The sequence below is a fragment of the Sinocyclocheilus anshuiensis genome, unplaced genomic scaffold (assembly GCF_001515605.1).
Source record: "Sinocyclocheilus anshuiensis isolate Anshui unplaced genomic scaffold, SAMN03320099.WGS_v1.1 scaffold880, whole genome shotgun sequence".
In the NCBI taxonomy this organism is placed as follows: Eukaryota; Metazoa; Chordata; class Actinopteri; order Cypriniformes; family Cyprinidae; genus Sinocyclocheilus; species Sinocyclocheilus anshuiensis.
The window spans coordinates 903214-925706 of record NW_015548254.1 but is presented as its reverse complement, the minus strand read 5'-3'; the positions used below and the strand labels follow the sequence as shown (position 1 = coordinate 925706).

Genomic DNA, 22493 nt, shown 5'->3' with positions numbered 1-22493 from the left:
AGTGCATTGTGATTGGCCGAATACCTCAAGCGTGTGACGGAAATGTTACGCCCCTTACATACTGTGATGCCCTGTCCGGCCGGAGCATAACATAAAACTATGTCTGCATTTGTGATCGGAGAAATGACAAACAACAAGCGCTACTCTACACTGCTCAAAACTCGCGTTTGAATCATCAGTGGCAAATTCTTTAAATATAAAAAACGTACTTACAGTCTGTGAGTCAGAACAGCAGGCATTGTAGTCTACTCTACCAGGATCAGGAAACAGTCCTCCATAAAATGCGCTGGACACATCTGAATATTTGGGTTGAACTGTTCTGGAACAGTGTTGTAAATACAACTTAACCATTGATTTCTAGTCGTGTCCTCTTTTGGAAGGCCAAACAAAGTTGTTTCGCTTTCACAATGAAACACATCGTCACACGCAGTGCGGCCTAGAGTGAGCGGAGGCTGGTGGCTAGAGTGAGCGGAGGCCGGTGAGCTTGAGAACGGCGCGGCCGGGGGCGTGACGTGGCGTAGACATGTGGGGGCGTGTTAGAACGAGCCGTTTTATGTAGGCGTGGTTGACACTTAACTTTTATAAAGAATATCTCTTTGGATTTGAGACTTTAGTCTTTGCAACTTTACAGATCTTCTTTATGCACCAAGAGCTTGGAACACTCCAAAGAGAAAGGAACAATTGAAATCGCATCATATGACCCCTTTAAAAATAAAAAGAGACAGATAAAGAGTAGGTTAAGGATTTAAATCAAGTTAATGAGGTCCAAAGTTGATGTTTGGACTCCAGTGACTCTCAAAAAATCTTCTTTTGTATCCCACGGAAGTAAAAAAGTCATACAGCTTTGGAACGACACATTTGTTTGTGTTTTGAGTAAGTACTGTGGCACTTGGACATATGGGCCTACCATATTAAATTACTACCATAGTCAAGTCATTTACCATGGTAATGACATGCTACACCAAGGTATTTCTAAGAATGTCATGGTTTGAGTCCAAAAAAAATTATGTGGTACATGTCAGAAATCCATTGTACTTTTTTGCAAGTGTTCAACCTTGAGTCATCTAAACTGTTTCATGACTCACTCATGAGAAAGTCCAGAATGCTCAGGTCAATCAAATCCACCAATCGAGTGCCTCGGTCGTAAGGAGGAGTCTTTTTTTACGGAATCACAATAGTTGGAGTCTGTCTCCCACCTGTTACAGAAATAATCATTGGTTACTTATGCTGGATTCTCCACTGTGAATCACACTCTGTAAATGTGTACAAAAACACAACAAAGAAGAACCCAAAAGCAGATACTTTGAAAGTCAGTGGAGTCCAGATTGAGGCCTTTCAGACAAAAAAAAAACACTTCGATTTTTCCAAAATATATACTTTTGTGTTCAACAGAAGAAAGAAGGTCATACAAGGTTGGAACGCCTTGAGGTTGAGTAATTTTGAGTGAACTATCTCTTTAAATAACACATTCTCCACCCACTGAGCCAGCTTGCTTCGGCTGTAGGACCGCTTCCAGGGACTCCTCCACGAGCGACGTGGTGCCAAACTCAGGTCTGGCAACATAGCCGCCATAGACCCCTCTATCTTGAGGGGACGGCCACAGATAGCATACTCTATGGAGCAGTAATAGGAACACTGGCCATAAAAGCGTGTATTCCCCACTGCAGACAGAGAAAGACAGATGGTGACGGACAAGGATGCTCTGTTTGAGAGGAAGGGATGGAGGAATAAAATAGCCAAGTGGGACAAACCTGGAGAAGTGAAAAACGTTGTGACCAGTTTATGGTCGGTGGGGATGTCTTTGATCTCAACCACTGGAGGCACCCTTCTGAAACCCAGTATTCTTATTGTGAGAGAGAAAGTGTTTCCATTTTAGTAAAAGTCAATTTAGTCAATTTATCATATGGCAGTACATGTAATATACAGTCTGTGCTCTTACCTGTCCAGGTGGAAGGCTGCGATCTCAGCATTGTGCCTCTCGAAATCAGAAAAGTAATACAGATTCACATTTGTCTCCTCATGCCGTTCCTGTCTTAAGTCGAAACAATTCTGATCAACATTTTAAACAAAATAATCAAAATTCAGATCTTGAATTACATGAACATATTTGAGCTGCTTCACTGTTCCCTTGCAATGTAAAAACCGTTCAACAAAATGCATTTATGCATTCCACTTGCACTGCATTTCGCAGTGTTTGACATCAGCACTCTAGTCTTTTGCAGCGTCTCACGCAAGTGAAAATGTTCAACTTTTTAAAAAACTCTTCTATTGTCACGCATTATTTAAACATAAGTGGTTCACAGAGAGTGCGTGAAGCAGGACGGTGAAATGGGAGAAAAAGCACAAGGTCTTGAGGCATGATTTTTAAAAGTTGAACCTATTTTAATCATTATGCTGCAAAAAAATCTGTCTAGCGCCTCACGTGTTTACACATAAAAACAATGGAAAAGTACTACAGTGGAATGTAAAAACACGTTCTGTGTGTGTGTGTGTGTGTGTGTGTGTGTGTGTGTGTGTGTGTGTGTGTGTGTGTGTTTTAAAGTCTGTGGTTTAAATTATAATGTATCACTTATTGTAGCAATGAATGCTAATACTAATAAGAAAATAAATAAATAAAATCTCTATCAAGCAGTCACTTGATGTATATATATACACAGTATATATATATATATATATATATAATTTGTTTTAATAGAGGCATAAAGTGCTTGGGTCTCACTTCATAGGTTTGAAGAGCACCTGCCCATAATTAGGAAATGCCATCACCAACTTCAGCTGCGTCCCACCTGATTTTTGCACTAAATTTGTTCATGTAAATGAGATTTTATAGCTCACAATTACAACGTACTACTCAACATTTATTTGATATCTGAAAGATGGAACATTTGTTCTTGTAATCGTGACTTTATTTCTCATAACTGCAGTTTTATATTTTACAATTGTCACTTCTCATAACTGCGTCTATTTCTCAGATATGCATACTGAAGTTCAGTCATCAAACTCTCTTTCCAGTCTATGCTATCTCATTTATTTCCAGTTCAACCTGGTCCTGTTGGTACTGCACATATGAGAAGTTTCTTTAGACCTCCTCCTCCCCAGCACCACCTGTCTAGATCTAGTATCTAGTTCTTTCTACTTTACTTTGCAGCATGCATCATAATACTGTAATTATGAGTATGTTTAGCAGAGAGCTTTGCTCATGCCCAGCAGATCTAGTCTGCAAAGTCAATCCTACCTACACTCTATTCTTATTAACTAATCAACTCTACTTTTATCGATAAAATGCTGTTAAAGTGATAGTTCACCCAAAAATGAAATGAATATTCTGTCATCATTTACTCACCATTAATGTATGACTTTCTTTCTTCTGTGGAATGTAACAGAATATATATATTTTTAAGAATGTTGATAACCAAAAGGTTTTGGTTCCAAATGACTTCCATTGTATGGACCAAAAATACAATGGAAGCAAAACTGGTTATCAACATTCTTCAGAATATCTTCTTTTGTATTCCACTAAAGAAAAAAATGCATACAGTTTTGTAACATGAGGATGATTAAATCATGACTGAATTTTCATTTTTGCATGCGTTATCCCTTTATTCTTTAGAATTGTTTTTAATTATCATGTGATTTTATTTCTTATTTTAAACTTAGTTTTATTTTTCACTATAAGCTGGAAACAGACTTCCATGTTCTTCTCATCCTCCTCCCTCCCTCTTTCTCATATAAAGGCCTTGCTTTGCAAAATTGAAGGTCACCTACCTGCACTGACGATGCGATGGGATATTATTTGCTGAGTCAGCGCTGGCAGATTGGGGTCTTTCTGCTGATACATCTGCCAGCGAGATATACCAAGGTGAAACCGAAGCCAAGGTGGATGTGTCTCAGCACTGGCATTCCAGAGGATAGGATCATATCTGTCCTCATTAGCACTCAGCCTAAGGATGGGATTCATTCATGTGTTTTTGACAGTACAGTAGTCATAATTAAAGTTGCATCAAGCAATTTTCTTTGCTTCAACAGCAGATACAGCATCAATTTTGGACCTTATACTGACACCTAGAGGCAAGGATGAAGCATCAGGTAAAAATTGAATGCTTTCGGTTGTGATTATTTTGATTCAGACTGATTCGTGAGCCAGTTAGACTGACTTATTGAAATGATGTCATTCAAAATTCACTCACAAATGAATCCTCACTGACTTGCCAGTAATAATCGTGGAAATTAATGATTCGATATATAAAATATAAATACATTTTTCTATTTATTTACTGAATTTATTATTTACTTTGGATGTTATATCACAAAACCAAACAAATCCAAATGATTTTAATCCAAAAATAAATTATGTTATAACAGTCACAACGTCCTCACCACTGCTGTGTATACTAAGCTCTTCCTCTTTTATTTTTGTTCGGACTTTCAGCAGCCAATCACCATCGGACACAGGTGGGGTGGGCAAATTATACAGCGGGTGGGAGTACAGAGCCTCCAGTTTGGCAAGGTCATCTGCTGTGCCATCTGTTTCCACTTCCTGGGTGACACTTCCTGCAGTGGCCATTTTGCTTGTTGGAGTAGATGTATTTTGAATGGAAAAGATGATGGAGATCTGAATGCCAGGGTATGAGTGGAGCTCACAGGAAGTGTGGTATATGGACAGGACAAGTGAAACCATGAGCAAGTGCAGACTCAGGAACACAATTAACAGCCACATGCGCAATGTCCGTGATCGCCAACGTGTACATACTCGCATTGTTCTGAAATGAGATGGCAAAAAGTATAAACTTCAACTCTACAGTCACCTGTTAAAGAATATAGAGCAAAACACACCTGTCTTCCAGTTTAAGGTGTTTCCGTCTCCGTCTGTCTGGACTAAAAGGAAGCTCAGATTGTCCTTTAGATCTTTATTCCCCTGTTTGCACTCTTACACTCCCTTTTCTCTCAAACATTACTGAGGAGAGGTGCCAGGTTAGGCCAATAGGGTCTGGCTGCAGACATGCACTTGCATTTTCAGACTTGTACTCTCAGACTTGCACTCTCACACTCTCACACACCTGCACATAGCACTATCTTAACACATTAAGCCATATTAAGTGTTTATGGTTTTCTACAGAGGGTTAAAAGCGCTTAAAGAGAGACTTTGCGCATTGCGTTCATATTCTTTAAGAGATTCAATTAAAAAAATAATTAATAAATTAAATTAAATAAAAAAAGACTGCAAGTGACGTCACTCGCGGAAGTGCAGGTGTGTGAGAGTGCAAGTCTAAGAGTGCAAGTCTGAAAATGCAAGTGCGTGTCTGCAGCCAGACCCTTCTCGGTTAGGCTGATCTGAATGAACATGTTTACTCTCCCCGCCCCCGCAATGTCTAGCACACATCAGAGTTGTAGTGTATTCTCTGCACAGAAGAACATGTATTAACCAAAAGTGGAGAGTGGGGTAAACTGTGCCACTTCTTTAGCTAAGTTGTTCTGTAGCTTCCCGTGACCAAGCACATTTTTCTTTCACTTTTGTTCTTCGTAGAAGACATTTGTTTTTCAGGAATTTCTCTGAAACTATACGTACCACATTTTTAGTCATGGTGTATCCTAAAATATTAGTTTTTTCATATTTGGCCATGAAGATAAAAAAAAAAAATTTATATATATATATAAAATGAATACAATATTGTTTTAACAAAACATTCATATTTCAATTAAAATATAATTTTAATCAGATATTAATATTTTATTTAGCCTTTTTTCAATATTTTGGTTTTCCATTTTTATGAATAAAAATGTTACATTACTGATAGAAAAAAAGTTGGTAAAAAACAGGGCTGCAGTGATATTATTAATATTATTTATGAAAATAAAGTACTTAAAATTAAAATGAATAAAATAGTAATATTGTAACAAAATATTAATATATAAATAAAAATAAAATATTAGAATTTGAACTAAATATTATTATTATATTATTTATTATTCAACATTTTGGTTTTCGTTTTTTATAAACATTTGGTTTTTATAAAGAACTATAATTCCACACAGGAAGAAAAAAAAATCCAGAAAGGAATAAATAAATAAATTGATAAAATGAATAAAAATGGTCAAAATGATAATATTTAAATAAAAATATATTTTTATATTATTAAATATAATTATAAAATATATTTAAATAATATAACTTAATTTGAATAAATATTAATATACATTTTGTATTGTTTGAACAATTTGTTTCTCCATTTCTATGAACAAAAAATGTTACATTCCTGTCAATTTTAAGAAAACATTAAGATTTTAATAAAATAGGAACATAAATCATTTTAATTTTCATTATTTTTGTTTTCTATTTTTATACGAACAATGCAATGTTCCTTAAAAAGTGTTCCCAATTAAGTGTTATATGCTTTGACAAAAATTATTTCACCTGCCATGTAGAGAACTGTTGCAAGTCTACTAGACTCCAAATCAGGTGAGACAGGTGCAAAAATGGGTCTAATTTTTTGGTCTCATAATCTCACCCTGTACACCTGATGGGGGACCTCCTCACCATGGCAACCCAGAGACAGACTGGAATGAGGATCTCTCATGCAAGCATGCGCCCACATTCACCACATATCAGCAGATGAATAACCCAGAGAACATCTCACACCGCCTGGTGCTTTCGTGATCAAATCTGCACATTTGCTAATGTTGCATAATAGCATTCAATCAGAGATCAGATACACAGCATGAAGGAGAAGTGTATGGCGTGACTTTATGCCAGTTATGATAGATATCTACACATCCTTGATAATTAGTTATCATTAAGCACCCTGTACCAGAGGATGGTTGATTATGACTATGTGGGTTGCTAAGTAACAGTTTTGAAATGAAGCTAATCAAAAGGGAGATGCCAAAAGGCCAAACAATTAAAGCAAAGTTGTTTAGAGTGTGGGAGGTTGCGTAAATCCTTTTCAAGAGTATTAAGTGTTGCAGACCAAAAGATTGACTGTGGTTTGATAATATGCCAGGGCCAGGCAGAAAGGATGCATTTCACCATAATGCATTTAAAGCTCACACAAATGTGAAAATTCTATTTTATAAATGCATATTTAGACCTTATTGAGAACAATTAATCTGTGAATATGATTCATTTTTAAAAAATGTTTTGACTTCGTAATGAACTTAAAACTTCGTACTTCGAAACTTAAAAGTCTGTTGACTTAAGCAAGACTTAAAGGGGTCATATGATGCGATTTCAATTTTTCCTTTCTCTTTGGAGTGTTACAAGCTCTTGGTGCATAAAGAAGATCTGTAAAGTTGCAAATACTAAAGTCTCAAATCCAAAGAGATATTCTTTATAAAAGTTAAGAGTCAACCACGCCTACCTAAAATGGCTCATTCTAACACGCCCCCACATACCTACGTCACGATGTGGGAAGATTTGCATAACGCCGCCCAAATGTTCACGCAAAGAAAGAAGGCGTAACTTTTATTCTCGCTGTAGTATTGTTGTTGCCACCGCCGCCATGTCGTGAAGGCACTGTGTTTCGTTGTGAAAGCGAAAATACTTTGTTTGGCCTTCCAAAAGAGGACACGACTAGAAATCAGCGGTTAAGTTGTATTTACAACACTGTTCCAGAACAGTTCAACCCAAATATTCAGATGTGTGTGGCGCATTTTATGTAGGACTGTTTCCTGATCCTGGGAGAGTAGACTAAAATGACTCACAGACTGTAAGTAAATTTTTTTATATATAAAGAATTTGCCACTGACGATTCAAACGCGAGTTTTGAACAGTGTAGAGTAGCGCTTGTTGTTTGTCATTTCTCCAATCACAAATGCAGACATGGTTTTATGTTTACGCTGTGCAATACAATGCATAAAAAGACAGTATATGTCATTATAGTCCGTCCCCACTGGATGCAACAAATGCCTCGTTTGTAATGGGTTTTAGTGTTTTTGTCTCGTAGCTCCGGCCGGACAGGGCATCACAATATGGTAGGGGCGTAACATTTCCGTCACACGCTTGAGGTATTCGGCCAATCACAATGCACTGGACAGATGGCTAATCAGAGCACACCTCGCTTTTCAGACCGAAAATCGACGCGTTTCAGAAAGGCGGGGCATAGAGGAGAAACAATAATGTACAGTATGTGGAAAATAATGTGTCTTTTTAACCTTAAACCGCATAAATACATTTCATTACACCAAATACACAAAATAATGTTCTTTTTAGCAACATCATATGACCCCTTTAAATCATTTAGTCTGCTTAAACTCCACTCCTGCAAGCTGACAAGCCACGCCCATATCTCAACATCCAATCAACAACTGATGTCAAGTCCCCACCCAACATTTTTTATTTTTTCGAAAATCCATTACACTCGGATGTGTGTCAATACAGAAGAAAAGATCTGCCTCTACTTACATTTAATTACAAATTCAAATAAAATTTAGTTAAAAATAAAACGGCAGCTGTGGTTGATGTGGAAAAACATGGTGAAAATGTTTTGCCGATATTAAGGGATGCCATATTGGTGCCTATACATTTTTATATTTCATAACTGCATATGTTCCATAACCGTATTTCCTTAAGTGCTAATAATGCTACCATGCCAATCTTTAATTATCTCAACTGTCAAGCAGAGACTTCTGGGAATGTCCTTTCACTGTTTTTCACCATAAACTTATTGGTTTTTACTTGAAAAACCCATACATTTGACAGTATTTTACAGCATTGCTATAATTTTTCCACTGTATATGGTAAGGTAACTAACAGTTAACCAAGTAACATGTTTTTACTATAACATTTTTACTGTTTGGCATGATGCATTGTCATTTATATTTTAGTGCTGAGCAACGATTAATCGCATCCAAAATAAAAGTTTTTGTTTACATAATATATGTGTGTGCTGTGTATATTTATTATGTATATATAAATACACACACATGCATGTATATATTTAAGAAAAATATATTGTTTATATATTAAATATATTTATCTATAATATAAATTATATGAATATAAACATACATATACATGTAAATATTTTCAAAAAATATGAGTGTGTGTATTTATATATGCATAATAAATATACAGAGCACACACACATATTATGTAAACAAAAACTTTTATTTTAGATGCGATTAATCGCTTCCCAGCAGTATTATATTTAAAAGTACATGAATGCAAATAAGATTTGAAACCTGCAGCAGAGATTTCAGTGAATAATGGCACTTGACATTTAGCAGTCATTATTTATGATACTTTTTGTCATTTTCTGGATCTTGACAGCACCTGTGCCCATGCAATTTTATTGGATGGAAAAGAGCAGCATGAACATTCAACTAAACATCTTTTTGGGGGGGGGGGATTCCACAGGAGAACATTTTTTGGAACAACAAGAAGGTAAGTAAATGATGCAGAAATTGGCTTTTTTTTTGGGTTAAGTATTGCATAAGCATAATGTGACAGGCCAGACACACAGGAAAACGTCCTTTTGCTGCAAGTATGAATATTTAAAAGTGAAAAGGTCAGCAATGAAAGGCTAATGTGTGTCTATTGGTATGGAGGGCACAGTAACCTGACAGCAGGTCAGTGTGTGTCTGAGTAAACAGATGCTCTGAGCCAGATGTCTACACTCCCCTATGCAACAATCAGTAAATAAAACATGGTTCAAATATCAAAGCATTTGAACCTATGCTCTTTAAAAACACATACATACCTATTATGCATCTAATTCTAATGATCAAGTCATTTTTCTCCATTGACAACTCATTTGAAAGTATTAATTTGTCATCAGAATGAGAGTCCAAACAGCTGATAATAGCATCACAGCCATCCACGAGTACTGAGCATGACTCGAGTCCCTTCGATGGCTTTTTCACTGAAGAAAGCAATATTATGGAGAGAGGACTCGTATTTTAGCTGGAAGCAACAGTTTGAAGTTAAAAATGTCTTGAATGTTGGATCTTTTCACTTCACAAGATGTAAATTAAAGACTGGAGTGGTGTGGATTACTTGTGGATTATTGTGATGTTTTTATCAGCTGTTTGGACTCTCGTTCTGACGGCACCCATTCACTCTGTCTGCACCCATTCACTGGTGAGCAAGTGATCTAAATTTCTCCAAATCTGTTCCGATGAAAAAAACTAATTTGGATAGCCTGAGAGTAAGTAAAATTTCAGCAAATGTACATTTTTACACAAACTGTTCTGAAGTTTCTGTTTTTGAGGGAGCATATATTTTTTAATACATTTTTCTGTCATTTAAAATTACATATAACAGATACAAAAGAACTTCATTTCTAATGAGGTTTTATTACACAAGACAATAACAATAGTTATTAATAAAACAAATGCCAATTACAGCTGTGCAAAATGTACAACTCCTATAAAATATCAGAAGTTTTAAAAAAAGATCATATGTATTCACATATTAATTGGAAAAAATAGCATTTTGTCTTATAAAAATACTTTGTCCTTCAGAAAAAATGAAAGGGATGGAAAGTATCATAACCAACTGAGGATGGACAGAAAAGAGACAGATGAAGAAAGAGTGGCAGAGATGGACAATAAAACCCACAGATGGCCTGCCAGATTTGAGAGAACAGTTAAAACGGAGATGAAAACATAAAATGCTACATTCAAAATAAACCATACGAAATGCTGCACCATTTAGTACTGCATATAAATAAACATACACATGTGGCACATTCATTATAAAGTCAGAAAGCACATGAAAAAGTGTTTGTCAGACAGTCATTTAGCCTAGTATTTGGGTTAGGAACACTTCCACACGCACACCGCCAAACCTCCACCGAAGAACATGTAAAGCAGATTCTTCACTTCGTGTGTAATTTCGAAACCAAAGCCCTCGCCAATCACCACATGCCAAGAGCTCCCAAACTTCTTATCCATTGACTCCTTTATCATTTTAGCGGCGCTCTGTTGAGAGAGAAGCACCCACAGGAATGAAAAACCCCACAGAAGATATCATTAATATCTCAACTGTTTCCAGGGGCGCCGCTAAGGGGGTGAAAGTTAGGGCGATTCTAAGGGCCCACGCACTTTTGGGGCCCCCAGAGATCTTTTTTATTAGTAGTAACAGTAGTAGTAGTAGTAACAAATAAATAACAAATAAAACAAAATTACAGCTTATTTCTGCATTTCCAGCAAAATTATCTCCCCCCCCATTCACTGCATGGTTTCATCCCATCATACGTAGCCTAGAGTCACTGAGTGAGATCAGATGGTAAACTGTCAAATTAAAGATGTCTTCGAGTTCGAGTGGGGGCAAACCGAGCCGGACGATTTGGTCAATCGCACTTTTAAACACATTTTAGTTTTGCTATAGAAAATCTACAAATTCATACTCTGATTACATAGAGCAGCAGCAGGAAGCGCCCCGTGAGGTTGTCATGGCAACCAGATACACTGCATGCAAATTATTATTTAATTATTTTGCCACCGTTTGCCACAATAAACTTAGCAATAAACACGTTGAAAATAATACACAATAAACATGTCTATCAAAACGATCTCAAAGGAGGCTTTTATTAAGCAAATCAAGGAGTGAATTACTCGTCCACTGCTTTCAAAAAAATACTTTAGCTGGGTTTCCACAGGCAGGGTCATATTTATCTACAGTGTATGAAGCTAAAGGGTTTTGGGTTAAGGTTCATAATGTAGAACATTTTTAACATTGTATGCTGTATGTGCATATGGTAGCTAGCAAATAATGAATACAGCTGTTAAGCTAATAGTCACATTTAGCTGAGTAAGATCATGATTGAGAAATGTTGGATACTGCTGGAAATGCTGCTATGGGGTATCCTATTTATTGTTTTTGTTTGCCCCAGTGAAGCATTTCTATTAATATAACTAATTAACTAGTCAAACTCATTCCATATCAGCAGAATAGTGTGGTACAGAAAGTCTATGTCCATATAACAGGTTCTGAATGAATTATGTTACTGATACCTAAAGGTCAAAAGCAATAGCAAAAGTAATAGGTCATAATTATTAAATTGCAGCCAAAGATTTTGAATAGCTAGGCTGGCTTGTACACTATATTGCCAAAAGTATTGGGACACCCCCTTCTAATGAACAGGTTTGACTACTTTAGTAATTTCTCATTTTTAGTAAAAAAGAGAAAAAAAAAAAGCATATAATGCTATTCTAGGGAATTGTGTGCTTCTAATTTTAAACCAATAGTTTGAACAGGACCATTTTCTATTCTAACACAACAATGCCTCTGTGTATAAGGCAAGGTTAAAAAAAAAAAAAAAGATCGATTCAGTCAGAGTGGAAGAACTTGACTGGTCTGCACAAAGCCAAGTCCTAACCCCAGCTGAACACCTCTGGTGTGACTTTAAATACAGACCTTGAGCCAAAAACTCATCACCAAACACCAATGACTTGTACATACATATGGACAAATGTATTGGGACACCCCCTTCTTTAGAACAGAAAAAGGCACTTCCAAAACTGTGGCATCAAAGATGGAAACATAATTCATGTATTTAAAAATTGTATTTCCATCTTTGTTGCCACAGTTCTGGAAGGGCCTAAAATGATTGTACACATATGTACAAGTCATTGGTGTTTGGCGATGAGTTTTTTTGAGTTTTCCCAATACTTTGGGCAATATAGTGTATGTTTGGTGCGGTAGGGGGCCCAACCTCATATTCTTTCATAGGGCCCAAAATTGCTAGCGGCGCCCCTGTCTGTTCCTCCTAGATGGCAATGAGAATTAACCTCATTATTAGTGGCAAACTTCTCGCACGCAGTAACGCAGAGCTCCATGGTCTCCACCCGCATCTCCTCAGGCATATCTGTGTGCTGTGGAGGAAATATATATGTTTCAGGTCAATTTGACCCGCATCCGTTTTTTGTTTTTTTTCTTTAGGTTTTGTAACTTTTAGACTCATTTTGAGTTGTGAAACGTGCATTATCGGAATTTATATCAAGATTGAGATGTTTGCTGGTCATTCTGACCAACATATTTAATGGTTAAAGGCAGCTGCATAGACCCAAAATAAAACATTTTTTTGATGTATTTTCTTATGTCAGTTATTTCTCTACCTTCTTCATGCATTTGACGGACACTTTTATCTCCAAAGAAATAAAGACGGTGTTGAAGACGTACGTTTTTATCAGTTCGTGCATGTAGCAAACTAATGATTTCTGATGTTATCAATGCCATGCTCGACTGTTTGAGTTCAGGAAAGCACTCAGAAAATGTGCTTTTCCACACTTTTTTGTTTACAGTTGTTACAATACAGTTTATAATTTTCATAATTGTGATCAGTGAAGATTCAAATCCATTCACGCAAGTTTTCACCCGTATGAGATGAAAGCTGTGTAGTCTCTTATAGTCAGCCTCGTCCTTCTTGCCATCGACTGTCTCTGCCATGATGATTAGCTCTAGATGAGGAAAAAATGGACAGGTTTAAGACATCAGAAATCTGATCTAATAAATCCAAGATGGATATTAATTTAATAGCTTTTGAAACTGTGGTATCAGTAATACCATGGTACTTTTATATACCATAGTACAGCAATGTTACTTAAAAGAATACAATGATATTTCAGTTATAAGGTTCAATAACATGACATTACCATAGTTCCATGTCCAAACAACAATGCTAATACCATAGTACTTTTTGTTTATCTAAATGTCATATAAACATATTTTAGCATTTTTTGAATGGTTAGTAACAGTCCTGCATGCTTATGAAGCGATTATTAGCTTTTTTTTGGAAAGCGAACAGTATCTTATCAGGAAAACTGCTAGCTTGCTAAGCTAATTTGTATGGCTAGGTCACTCGTTTTTACTTCCATTAACATTATATTATCTACCTAGGAGTTTAACGTTGCATATAAACCAGCTTGTGAAGTATAAAGAGACTTTTACGTACCGTAATGAAAGAAAATTGAAGTTCGATGTGCTTAAACCGACATCGCTAGAGAGACACGTCCACCATGGCAACCACCCCTGCGTGCGACAGCTGTGTGCGTAACCCCGCCCCTCTTCTTCGGTTTTATGGCGGGTAGCACCAATGTTAAGGTGCATTATCGCCACCTACTGTATTGGAGTGTGAACCAGAGTTTACCCTTTCATAATAAGAGGACAAAAAAAATAAATAAATAAAAAATAAAAAATAACCCCGCCCCTCGTAACGCGTCGCTTGTTTTGATTGGTCCGTGGGCGTGTCGTTCGTTCAAGAGCACGTCATGCACCAATATGTTTCTACTGCATTTCTATGGTCATATAGCAAGACTTTTTTTGGTCTTCTTAATTTATGAGGACAGGGCATGCATGGAAAAAGGCAAATTAAAGAAGTATCCTTAAAGGAGAAGTTCACACATAAACGAAAATTTGCTGAAAATTGAGGCCATCAAGATGTAGATGAGTTTGTTTGTTCAGATTTGGAGAAATGTAGCATTCCATCACTTGCTCACAATTGGATCCTCTGCAGTGAATGGGTGCCGTCAAAATGAGAGTCCAAACAGCTGATAAAAACATCACAATAATCCACAAGTAATCCACACCACTCTAGTCCATCAATTAATGCTTCGTGAATTGAAAAGCTGCACGTTTGTAAGAAACAAATTCATCAAGAAGTTTTTAACTTCAAAATGTTTATTTCAGCTAAAATATGAGTCATCTCTTGGCTATTAATGTTGCTTTCTTCAGTGGAAAAAGTCATCTCATCTGAATCAGGAGAGAAATATGTACAGATCAAGCACCGTTCACATGCAAAAATAATTGTTCTAAACAAATATGTTGATTTATTGTGATGTGAGCATTATGTTAAGATTGGTATTTTGGACAGAAGCTACTGTGTAAAGTTAAAAAGTCTTAATGATGGGTGTATTTCTTACAAACACGCAGCTTTTCACTTCACATGACATTAACTGATGGACTGCAGTCATGTGGATTATTGTGGAGTTTGAGTTGTCAACTACTGATGTTAATAATGCAAGTCATGTCTTATTGGTCTTTTTTTAAATAAATAAATAAAATATAATAAATAAATAAAATCACCAAAAATGAATATTCTGTTCTCATTTACTTGCTTTGATATCATTCCAAACCTTTAGGCTGAATACTGAGACAAACCACAAACCGTTTATCCACAAAATAAGTAAAGGATGACAGAATTTTTTTTTTTGGTTTCACTTTAAGCTCTGTATTTTATGAGCACAGACACCAGCTGTGTTTTATCCCCATGTAACCCCACTGCAGTCTGAGCAGGGTGAAACCTGCTGTCTAGATGCTGCATTGGTCCCGCTTCATCTGTGTGGTTTACTCTCTTGCTTTTTACTGACCTGTATTAAGCTCTAGATACATCTGTGCACAGCTGGAGAGTTTGCCCCAGATAACTGTCACACTGATCTGAGACCTGTCAGCAAGAAGCAACACTGCTGCTCCGAGTATAACCAAACAGATGCTGGTAGCCATTGACGTTTTTACATTTTTTCCATACTATAGAAGTCAATGGCTACCAGCAACTGTTTGGTTACCAACATTCTTCAAAATATTTTCTTTTGTGTTCTGCAGAACAAGTTTGGAACAACTTGAGAGTGAGTAAATGATTTTCATTTTTGGGTGAACTATCCCTTTAAATGTCAACAGTGGATACACTTTACAACACTGCAATAAAGCTAAATAATTTCTCATATACCAATATCATATTCAGGGAGAGCATTAAGCTAGCCATTTGTAGGTTAGGATGTACAGCATGTAATGCATTGGATGGTGCTGATTTTGAGACACAACACTTGATCATCTAAAAGCTTTCTATGGGTTTCCCAGATAGACCATGTTTTGATTTGTGGATTATAGGGGATTTTCAGTTTCTAGATATATTTACACATAAAAACAGGGGGAGGGGATAATCTAACCACTGATTTGAGCAAGAATATAAGCAAGAATGGTACCTAGAGGATAAGAGAAGAGAGGGGGCTTGCAACAGATGAGAGTCTGGCTGTGCATTGAGCATAATAACACTTACAGATCGTTACAACTAAGAAAAGCGTCACTTTATGAATGTGTCTAACCAATGCTGTGAGGAATAAAGGCAGTCATTGTACACCATCCATGTCATAATATTATTTTTATGTGATTGTGTGAAGGATATATGAATGATACAGAGCTGGATTGTGACTATTAAACTTTTCAGTATTAAAAGGGTTAAATTAAGTGAAATGGTGAATACAGAGACTCTATAGAAGAGGAAACACACACACACAAAGAAAATGATGTTTGCTGGTTGGAGAGAAGCAGCAGGGGTCAATGTGATGGAGGGGGTGATTAACATACATCTATAATTCAACAGCAGCAGCAGCATGAAGACAGTGAATGAGAGGATGAGAATGGCAATACAGTAACAAGGATTTGCATGAATTTGAGTAATTCTTGACACTGAGCCAATGATACTATTGTGGATAAACAGTGTTATTTTGTTTTGGATTGGTTTAAGGAGTAGTGGATAAATACTCATATAACAGTCATGATCAAAATAATATAGTGATAATAAATTTCAGACCATCAGGATGTTTTGTGGTTCAAAAGTCATATCTATCTATCTATCTATCTATCTGATAGACAGACAGACAGACAGACAGATAGATAGATAGATAGATAGATAGATAGATAGATAGATAGACAAGTAAACAAGACAATGCACTCTCATATTTCATTTTCTTCACAGTTTTAATTTTTTTTCATCCACATTTGTCACAATATCATTGTAGATCCTTGGTGGTGCAAATATGAAGAAGCACTATAATGACATCACAGCCGATCATCAACCAATAGCAAGAGTCAAATAAACAGACAGGCACTTCCCCATAAGCTTTTCTCTGTGAGGGGACAAGTAGGGCTAGATGCAGTGCAATGGTAACACGACAAGAAGCTAAACACTGTTTTACATTCATATTTTCATAGTGTGTGGGCTGCACATCTGATCTTCAAAATTTAGTGCGACGCTTAAGATATTAAGCTTCAAATAACACATTTTGGATTAAAAAAAAAAGTTTTGGATCTCGCTGAATCTGTGAGAGAAAGTACACTGCAGGGTAAGGACCCATTTGACCAGATGCCAAAAGACAAAAATTTAAGACATATTATGATAGACGTTGATAAGATAAGATAAGATAAGACGTTGTACACCTTTAAGTATACTGTAAAACTGAAATAACAGTGTATTACAAGAAAAGTGACCCTGAGGGACCAGTAATAAAAACAAGAAAGGAAAAAGCTGCTCTGGGAAAGAAGCGAAAGCTCCACTTTACACAAATAATGAAACAAGAGCAAGACAAGTGCTGCGAGAATGAGTCACATCCATCATATTAGAAAAACATTCTCTATATTTGAAGGGACCATTGTGTGGTAATGCTTTGAGAAGAAGGGCATGAAATAACACAAGCAACACGAGACGCAAACAGGCCTATAAAAGCCTTCGGCAGCAGCTCTATCCGAAGTAACACAACCACACGCACAGACAAATCCCTTTCCTGCAGAAACAAACACTCAGTGAGAGTGTAGCTCTATGGTAAATATATTCTATACACAGACCGGGACCCACGGCACAGTTGTCATACCTTTCAGGCCATTTTTGTCTCATTTACCCTCGCCTTAAAAAAGAAAGGTATCAACCCATGGCCCTGCTCACTGCCGGGGATGGGAGCTCTGAAGGCAGGGGTCCACGGGGTCCTTGACGGCCCCTCCAAACACGTCCACATCTCGGTCCGTCCAGGGGACTATGTTTCCCAAGCGTGGCGATTCTGCACATGCCGCCAGAGCGGCAACCTCTGTTGGTGACAACACTTTGTCCCACAGGTTAAACAATGAAAGCTCCCCAACAAGAGCCTGGGATGCATCAAACCGCCCACCGAGGGTGTCCTGCAGTGGAGCCAAGGAGAGCCGAAGGGTTACACATGGATAAACACAATGTTGCATCAGAAATACTGTGCACAAATGGTACCTTAAAGGTCCAACATCTTGTCACTGGAGTAGGACCCTTAAAGGTATACCTTTGTACCTTAACAACTCCTGAAGGATGCAAACACTGTCAGGAAAAAATTTGCAGAAATTGCACATTTAGAGGCTTGTCACTGGTGTACTAACCTTAAAAGGACAACTTTGTACCTCATCTACTCCTAAAGGGTGCATATTTCTACATTAGAGTAGAAAAATGTATCCTTAAGCTACTACTATGAACAATTTAGGAGTAATAAAGGTGCAAAGATGTCCCGTTGAGGGTACTGCCCCAGTGACATGCTTCTGCACCACCAAAGGTACAATTTTTGCACATTTTTTTCTAAGAGTGAAGGTGTACCTTTGAGGGTGTATTCAGACTCTTCAAGGTCTTCCTCACCTGTTCCTGTCCCAACACCAAGACGCCCCCGGATTTGATTGGGTGCCACGCAGATAACCCTTCACCCCGTCCTCTCAACTTTCCGCCTTGATATGCTTTCCAAACTCCATCCCGCAGGGTCCAACTCACACATATGTGCTGCCAGATGCCCTGGGGCAAAGAGAGAGGCAGCTGTGCCACCTGTAAATGGAGGTAACAACTGAGTCCATCAGCTGTATTGTGCAAGGTTGTTACGAAAGGAATGTGTAGTGCAGGGTTCCTCAAACCTGAGCCTGGAGGGCCACTACCCTGCAGAGTTTAGCGCAAACCCTGATCAAACTCAACTACCTACTGTATAATTTTGTAGTAACTCTAAAGACCTTGATTAGCTTGCTCAGGTGTCTTTGACTAGGGTTAGAGCTAAACTCTGTAGAGCAGTGGCCATACAGGCTACTGGTGTAGTGGGTCTTACCTTATCATTGATGAGTAGTTCTGCTGGATTATGAATGCCCTGCAACAGGACAAGTTCATTGGGTTGTTCCGGTACAGCATAGGAAAATGGCGTCCCAATTCCATTCTCAGCAGGCTTGAGCCACAGACACACCGTAAAGGCGTACATCTCTGGAATATTCCGCCTGACAAGCCCGTACATGTAGTTAGTCCTCACGGGGAAGGAAAGTTTATACCCTTGTGGGTAACTGTAATCTGTAAGACCTGGGAAGGAAAGACAGAGAGAGTGAGTTGAAAATGAAGAGACCATTTCATCCCCTGAGTTTAACCAAACCTTCCTCCTTACTCTGTTCCAGCTCTGCAATACGCTCTTGCAGGGTGTTGATTCCCTGGTCGATGTGCTGGTGGTGGCTCTGAGTGTCTTTCCGGAGGTTCTTCCTCTCCTTCTCCAGCAGCCTAATCTTTTTTTCTAACTCTCCTTCCAGATCCTCCACAGGCCTGCCAGGCTCGCCCACCACTACACTCCCCAGTGTGCTCACAGTATGCTCAGTGTGGTTCATCGCTGCGGGGCCTATCTCCAACTGTGAGAGAATTATGCAAGAAGTCATTATTGCAAAACCTAATACATCCTGTTCAACATGTGTATCTGACTATATTAAATCCATTTGAATTACAGGAACTCAAAAGAATGATTTGTTCTTGAATCAGACATACTTTTCGACTTTGTTCTCATTTAATGTCAATTTTTTGAGTGAACAATGACTTACATTTAGCTCTGTTCCTCAAATACTTTTTATTTGGTTTCAGAAGAATTGGAATATGATGCATGAGTTATACAAATTACCTTTTTTAATCTTTTATGGTGCTTTTACATGCTTTTTGAAGCTCGAAGTCAAGTCAAGTCAAGTCAAGTCACCTTTATTTATATAGCGCTTTTAACAATACAGATTGTGTCAAAGCAACTGAACAGCATTAATTAGGAAAATAGTGTCAATAATGCAAAATGACAATAGTAAACACAAATTTTTCAGTTAAAGACAGTTCATCATTGAATTCAGTGATGTCAACATCCAGCTCAGTTTAAATAGTATCTTTGCAAAATATACTAGAAAGCTCCTTGTAATTGCACAGAAAACAGTGACTACTACATTCTTCCAAATATCTTCTTTAGTACTCCACAGAAGAAAGTCATATGGGTTTGGAAGGACATGAGAGTGAGTAAATAAATTCACATTTATTTTTAAAGTGCTTTTCACGAGAGCAGCTTTACAGAAAACATGTTTCAATAATAATGAAATCTTGCCCTAATGAACAGGAAATATATCAAAACATCAAGATCAAAATTTCCTTTAAATGATGACAGAATTTTAATTTTTGCCTGAACTTATATAACATTAAGTTATAATTATATACAATTATAGTATTTATTGATGTTTTAAAATAGCTTTTACTAAAAAAATGTTACTACATTTTTTTTAATTTTTAGTAATTTTAGTACTTCAACTTTCAGTATAGTTTTTAATTGTAGAAGTGTATATTTTTCATTTAGTGTTTATATGACATTATTGCTTTATTTCCATTAACAAAAACAATTATTATTATTATTTAATTTCAGCAATAACAACTCTGGTCTATAAGTCTATATCACAACATCTACAATTCAGGTGTGACTGCTGACAGTGTTCCAGCTGAGAACCTGTACTATTCTCTCCTCCCTCATGATTTATGTATGTCTTTCTACCCAGGAGATGAACAAGATGGAGGGGAAAACAACCACTCACCAGGTGAGAAAAACACACTGAGACATAAAAAGTGCTACAATATGAACAGGCACACTGAATTATCCCCAGTATCCCCAATTTTGAACATTTGCACGCATCCTTGCCTACTAGTTTATTTACAAAACGGGTTTCCCCTCAATAACCCCGTGGCACCAAATTCCAAAAAGCTTTTAGACTTTTTTTTTTTAATGTTTATAGTTTCTCATACCAACCTCCAACTTCTCTATGCGATCTTTGAGCTGAAGAATCGCTCTCTCCAGTTCCTCCACAGCCCACGCCGTCTGCAGCTGTACCGCAACCGAGCTGCTCACATCATCCCCGACCATGTGGCGACGGTTGCCCGCCCATACCCCCATACTCCGCTCGTGCAGACTCCTTTCCTCCAGCCCGTTCTCACACTCCGAGAGTTTCCCGGTGAGCTCCGTGATGGTCCTCTGGTCCATGAGGATCTGGTCGTTTTGCTGAATGACGATCTGCCGGAGCTCCTCAGCGGTGGTGCGGAGGCTCCAGTCCTCCTCATCGGCGAACGGGTCATCGGCTTGTTCTCTCAAACCCCTGGACTTGCAATCACTGATGGGCACAGGGGTACAAATGAGTCGATTAAGAGTGAACTGTTTCGGGCTTGGCCCAGTCACGTCCCCGGTAGTCAGCTCATTGAGCGACGGCATCTCCAGGCCGATGTCCAAACCTCCTTCATAAGATTCAGCACCATGGAGAGCTCCGAGCGGCCCGGCGTGCGCTACGGATCCAGGCAGCGGCTCCAGGAGCGACAGTGAGCGGTTGTCGGACAGCGCCTGGGGCGCGGCGGCCGGGGATCGCGAATACACGCTGGCGATGATGCAGATGACCGCGCCGAGAAAAGCCAGCAGTCCTGCGGAGACCAAAACCACGACGAACTTCATCGCGCCTATTGAGATCTACAATAAAAGCGCTGAATGTAATTTTATGGATGTTTAATATTTACAAACGACCGGGTTTTCACCATCAGAAGCAGGACCGGATGAAATGAAGGTCGATCGCATCGGCTGTTTTTCCTCCGCTCGCAGCAGATTATGCTGCGCCTCCTCCTTTTCTGTTGCTAAGTGCCCCTCTGTCCGGTTTCTATGGCTACCGCGCGCGTGATGAGAGGGCGGTGAGAGACTGTGATGAAAACGCGTGATATGTCACATTGATGTAAACTCCTTTTGCTCTCTTCATCATCTATGAATCCTCTGGCAGAAGATGAACAGACTGCGTTACTGAAGAGAAAAATCGGCCTACATATTAGAACATAATGAGTGAATAAAATAGTTACCAGGCTTGGTTTTTAGTGATTCCCAAACGAAGTGTTCTTGATACCGAAGCATTTCATAATTAATCTGTCACTAATATGACAAAAATGTCTTATTTCTGTGTAAACGCATTTATTCATGCTCTGTGCAACCTTTATGCTCGTTTAAATAAATAATCAGATGTTTTAAAATCCCCTAAACCAGTAGTTGTATGTGGGAATGATAGTATTTTGAACACAATCGATGATTTTCAGGATTGCATAAGATTAAATTTATATCCAAATTTTACCCCAAAATTTTACCCATGACCAGATTTTTAAATGTTTTTGAAAGACGTCTCTTATGTTAAGGCTGTCTTTATTTGATCACAAATACAGGAAAAACAGTAATTATGTGAAAATACCTGTTTTCTATTTGAATATATTTTATTTGTAATTTATTCCTGACACACACAAAGCTGAATTTTCAGCATCATTACTCCAGTCTTCAGTGTCACATGATCCTTCAGAAATCAGTCTAATATGCTGATCTGCTGCTCAAGAAACATTTCTTATCAATATTAAAAACGGTTGTGCTGACTAATATTTTTGTGGAAAACTTGCAGCAATTTTTTCAGAATTCTTTGAAATGTTTTTGTAACAATGTAAAAGTCT

The 22493-nt window shown here is 37.8% G+C and overlaps 2 protein-coding genes and 1 pseudogene across 4 annotated transcripts; all 3 read right to left on the bottom strand.

Moving 5' to 3' along the window:
* Nucleotides 1–1074: 1074 nt before the first annotated feature.
* Nucleotides 1075–4906, bottom strand: LOC107655336 (extracellular serine/threonine protein kinase FAM20C-like; annotated as a pseudogene).
* A 5300-nt stretch (nucleotides 4907–10206) lies between these two features.
* Nucleotides 10207–14156, bottom strand: LOC107655394 (dynein light chain 4, axonemal-like). Of its 2 annotated transcripts, XM_016442869.1 has the most exons (5): nucleotides 14141–14156; nucleotides 13893–14002; nucleotides 13316–13398; nucleotides 12730–12813; nucleotides 10207–10917 (listed from the first exon to the last, which is right to left on the bottom strand). In XM_016442869.1, exons 3-5 carry the CDS (start codon nucleotides 13385–13387, stop codon nucleotides 10753–10755), a joined length of 321 nt encoding a protein of 106 aa, XP_016298355.1. In that variant the 5' UTR covers nucleotides 13388–13398; nucleotides 13893–14002; nucleotides 14141–14156; the 3' UTR covers nucleotides 10207–10752. The 2 variants fall into 2 exon arrangements, with proteins under 2 accessions (XP_016298355.1, XP_016298354.1); XM_016442868.1 differs by lacking the exon at nucleotides 14141–14156 and having other exon boundaries at nucleotides 13893–14097.
* A 2533-nt stretch (nucleotides 14157–16689) lies between these two features.
* On the bottom strand, nucleotides 16690–21747 carry LOC107655393 (neuronal pentraxin receptor-like). Of its 2 annotated transcripts, none has more exons than XM_016442866.1 (5): nucleotides 20782–21747; nucleotides 19135–19369; nucleotides 18811–19052; nucleotides 18321–18539; nucleotides 16690–17884 (listed from the first exon to the last, which is right to left on the bottom strand). In XM_016442866.1, exons 1-5 carry the CDS (start codon nucleotides 21469–21471, stop codon nucleotides 17651–17653), a joined length of 1620 nt encoding a protein of 539 aa, XP_016298352.1. In that variant the 5' UTR covers nucleotides 21472–21747; the 3' UTR covers nucleotides 16690–17650. The 2 variants fall into 2 exon arrangements, with proteins under 2 accessions (XP_016298352.1, XP_016298353.1); XM_016442867.1 differs by having other exon boundaries at nucleotides 18360–18539.
* Nucleotides 21748–22493: the final 746 nt, after the last annotated feature.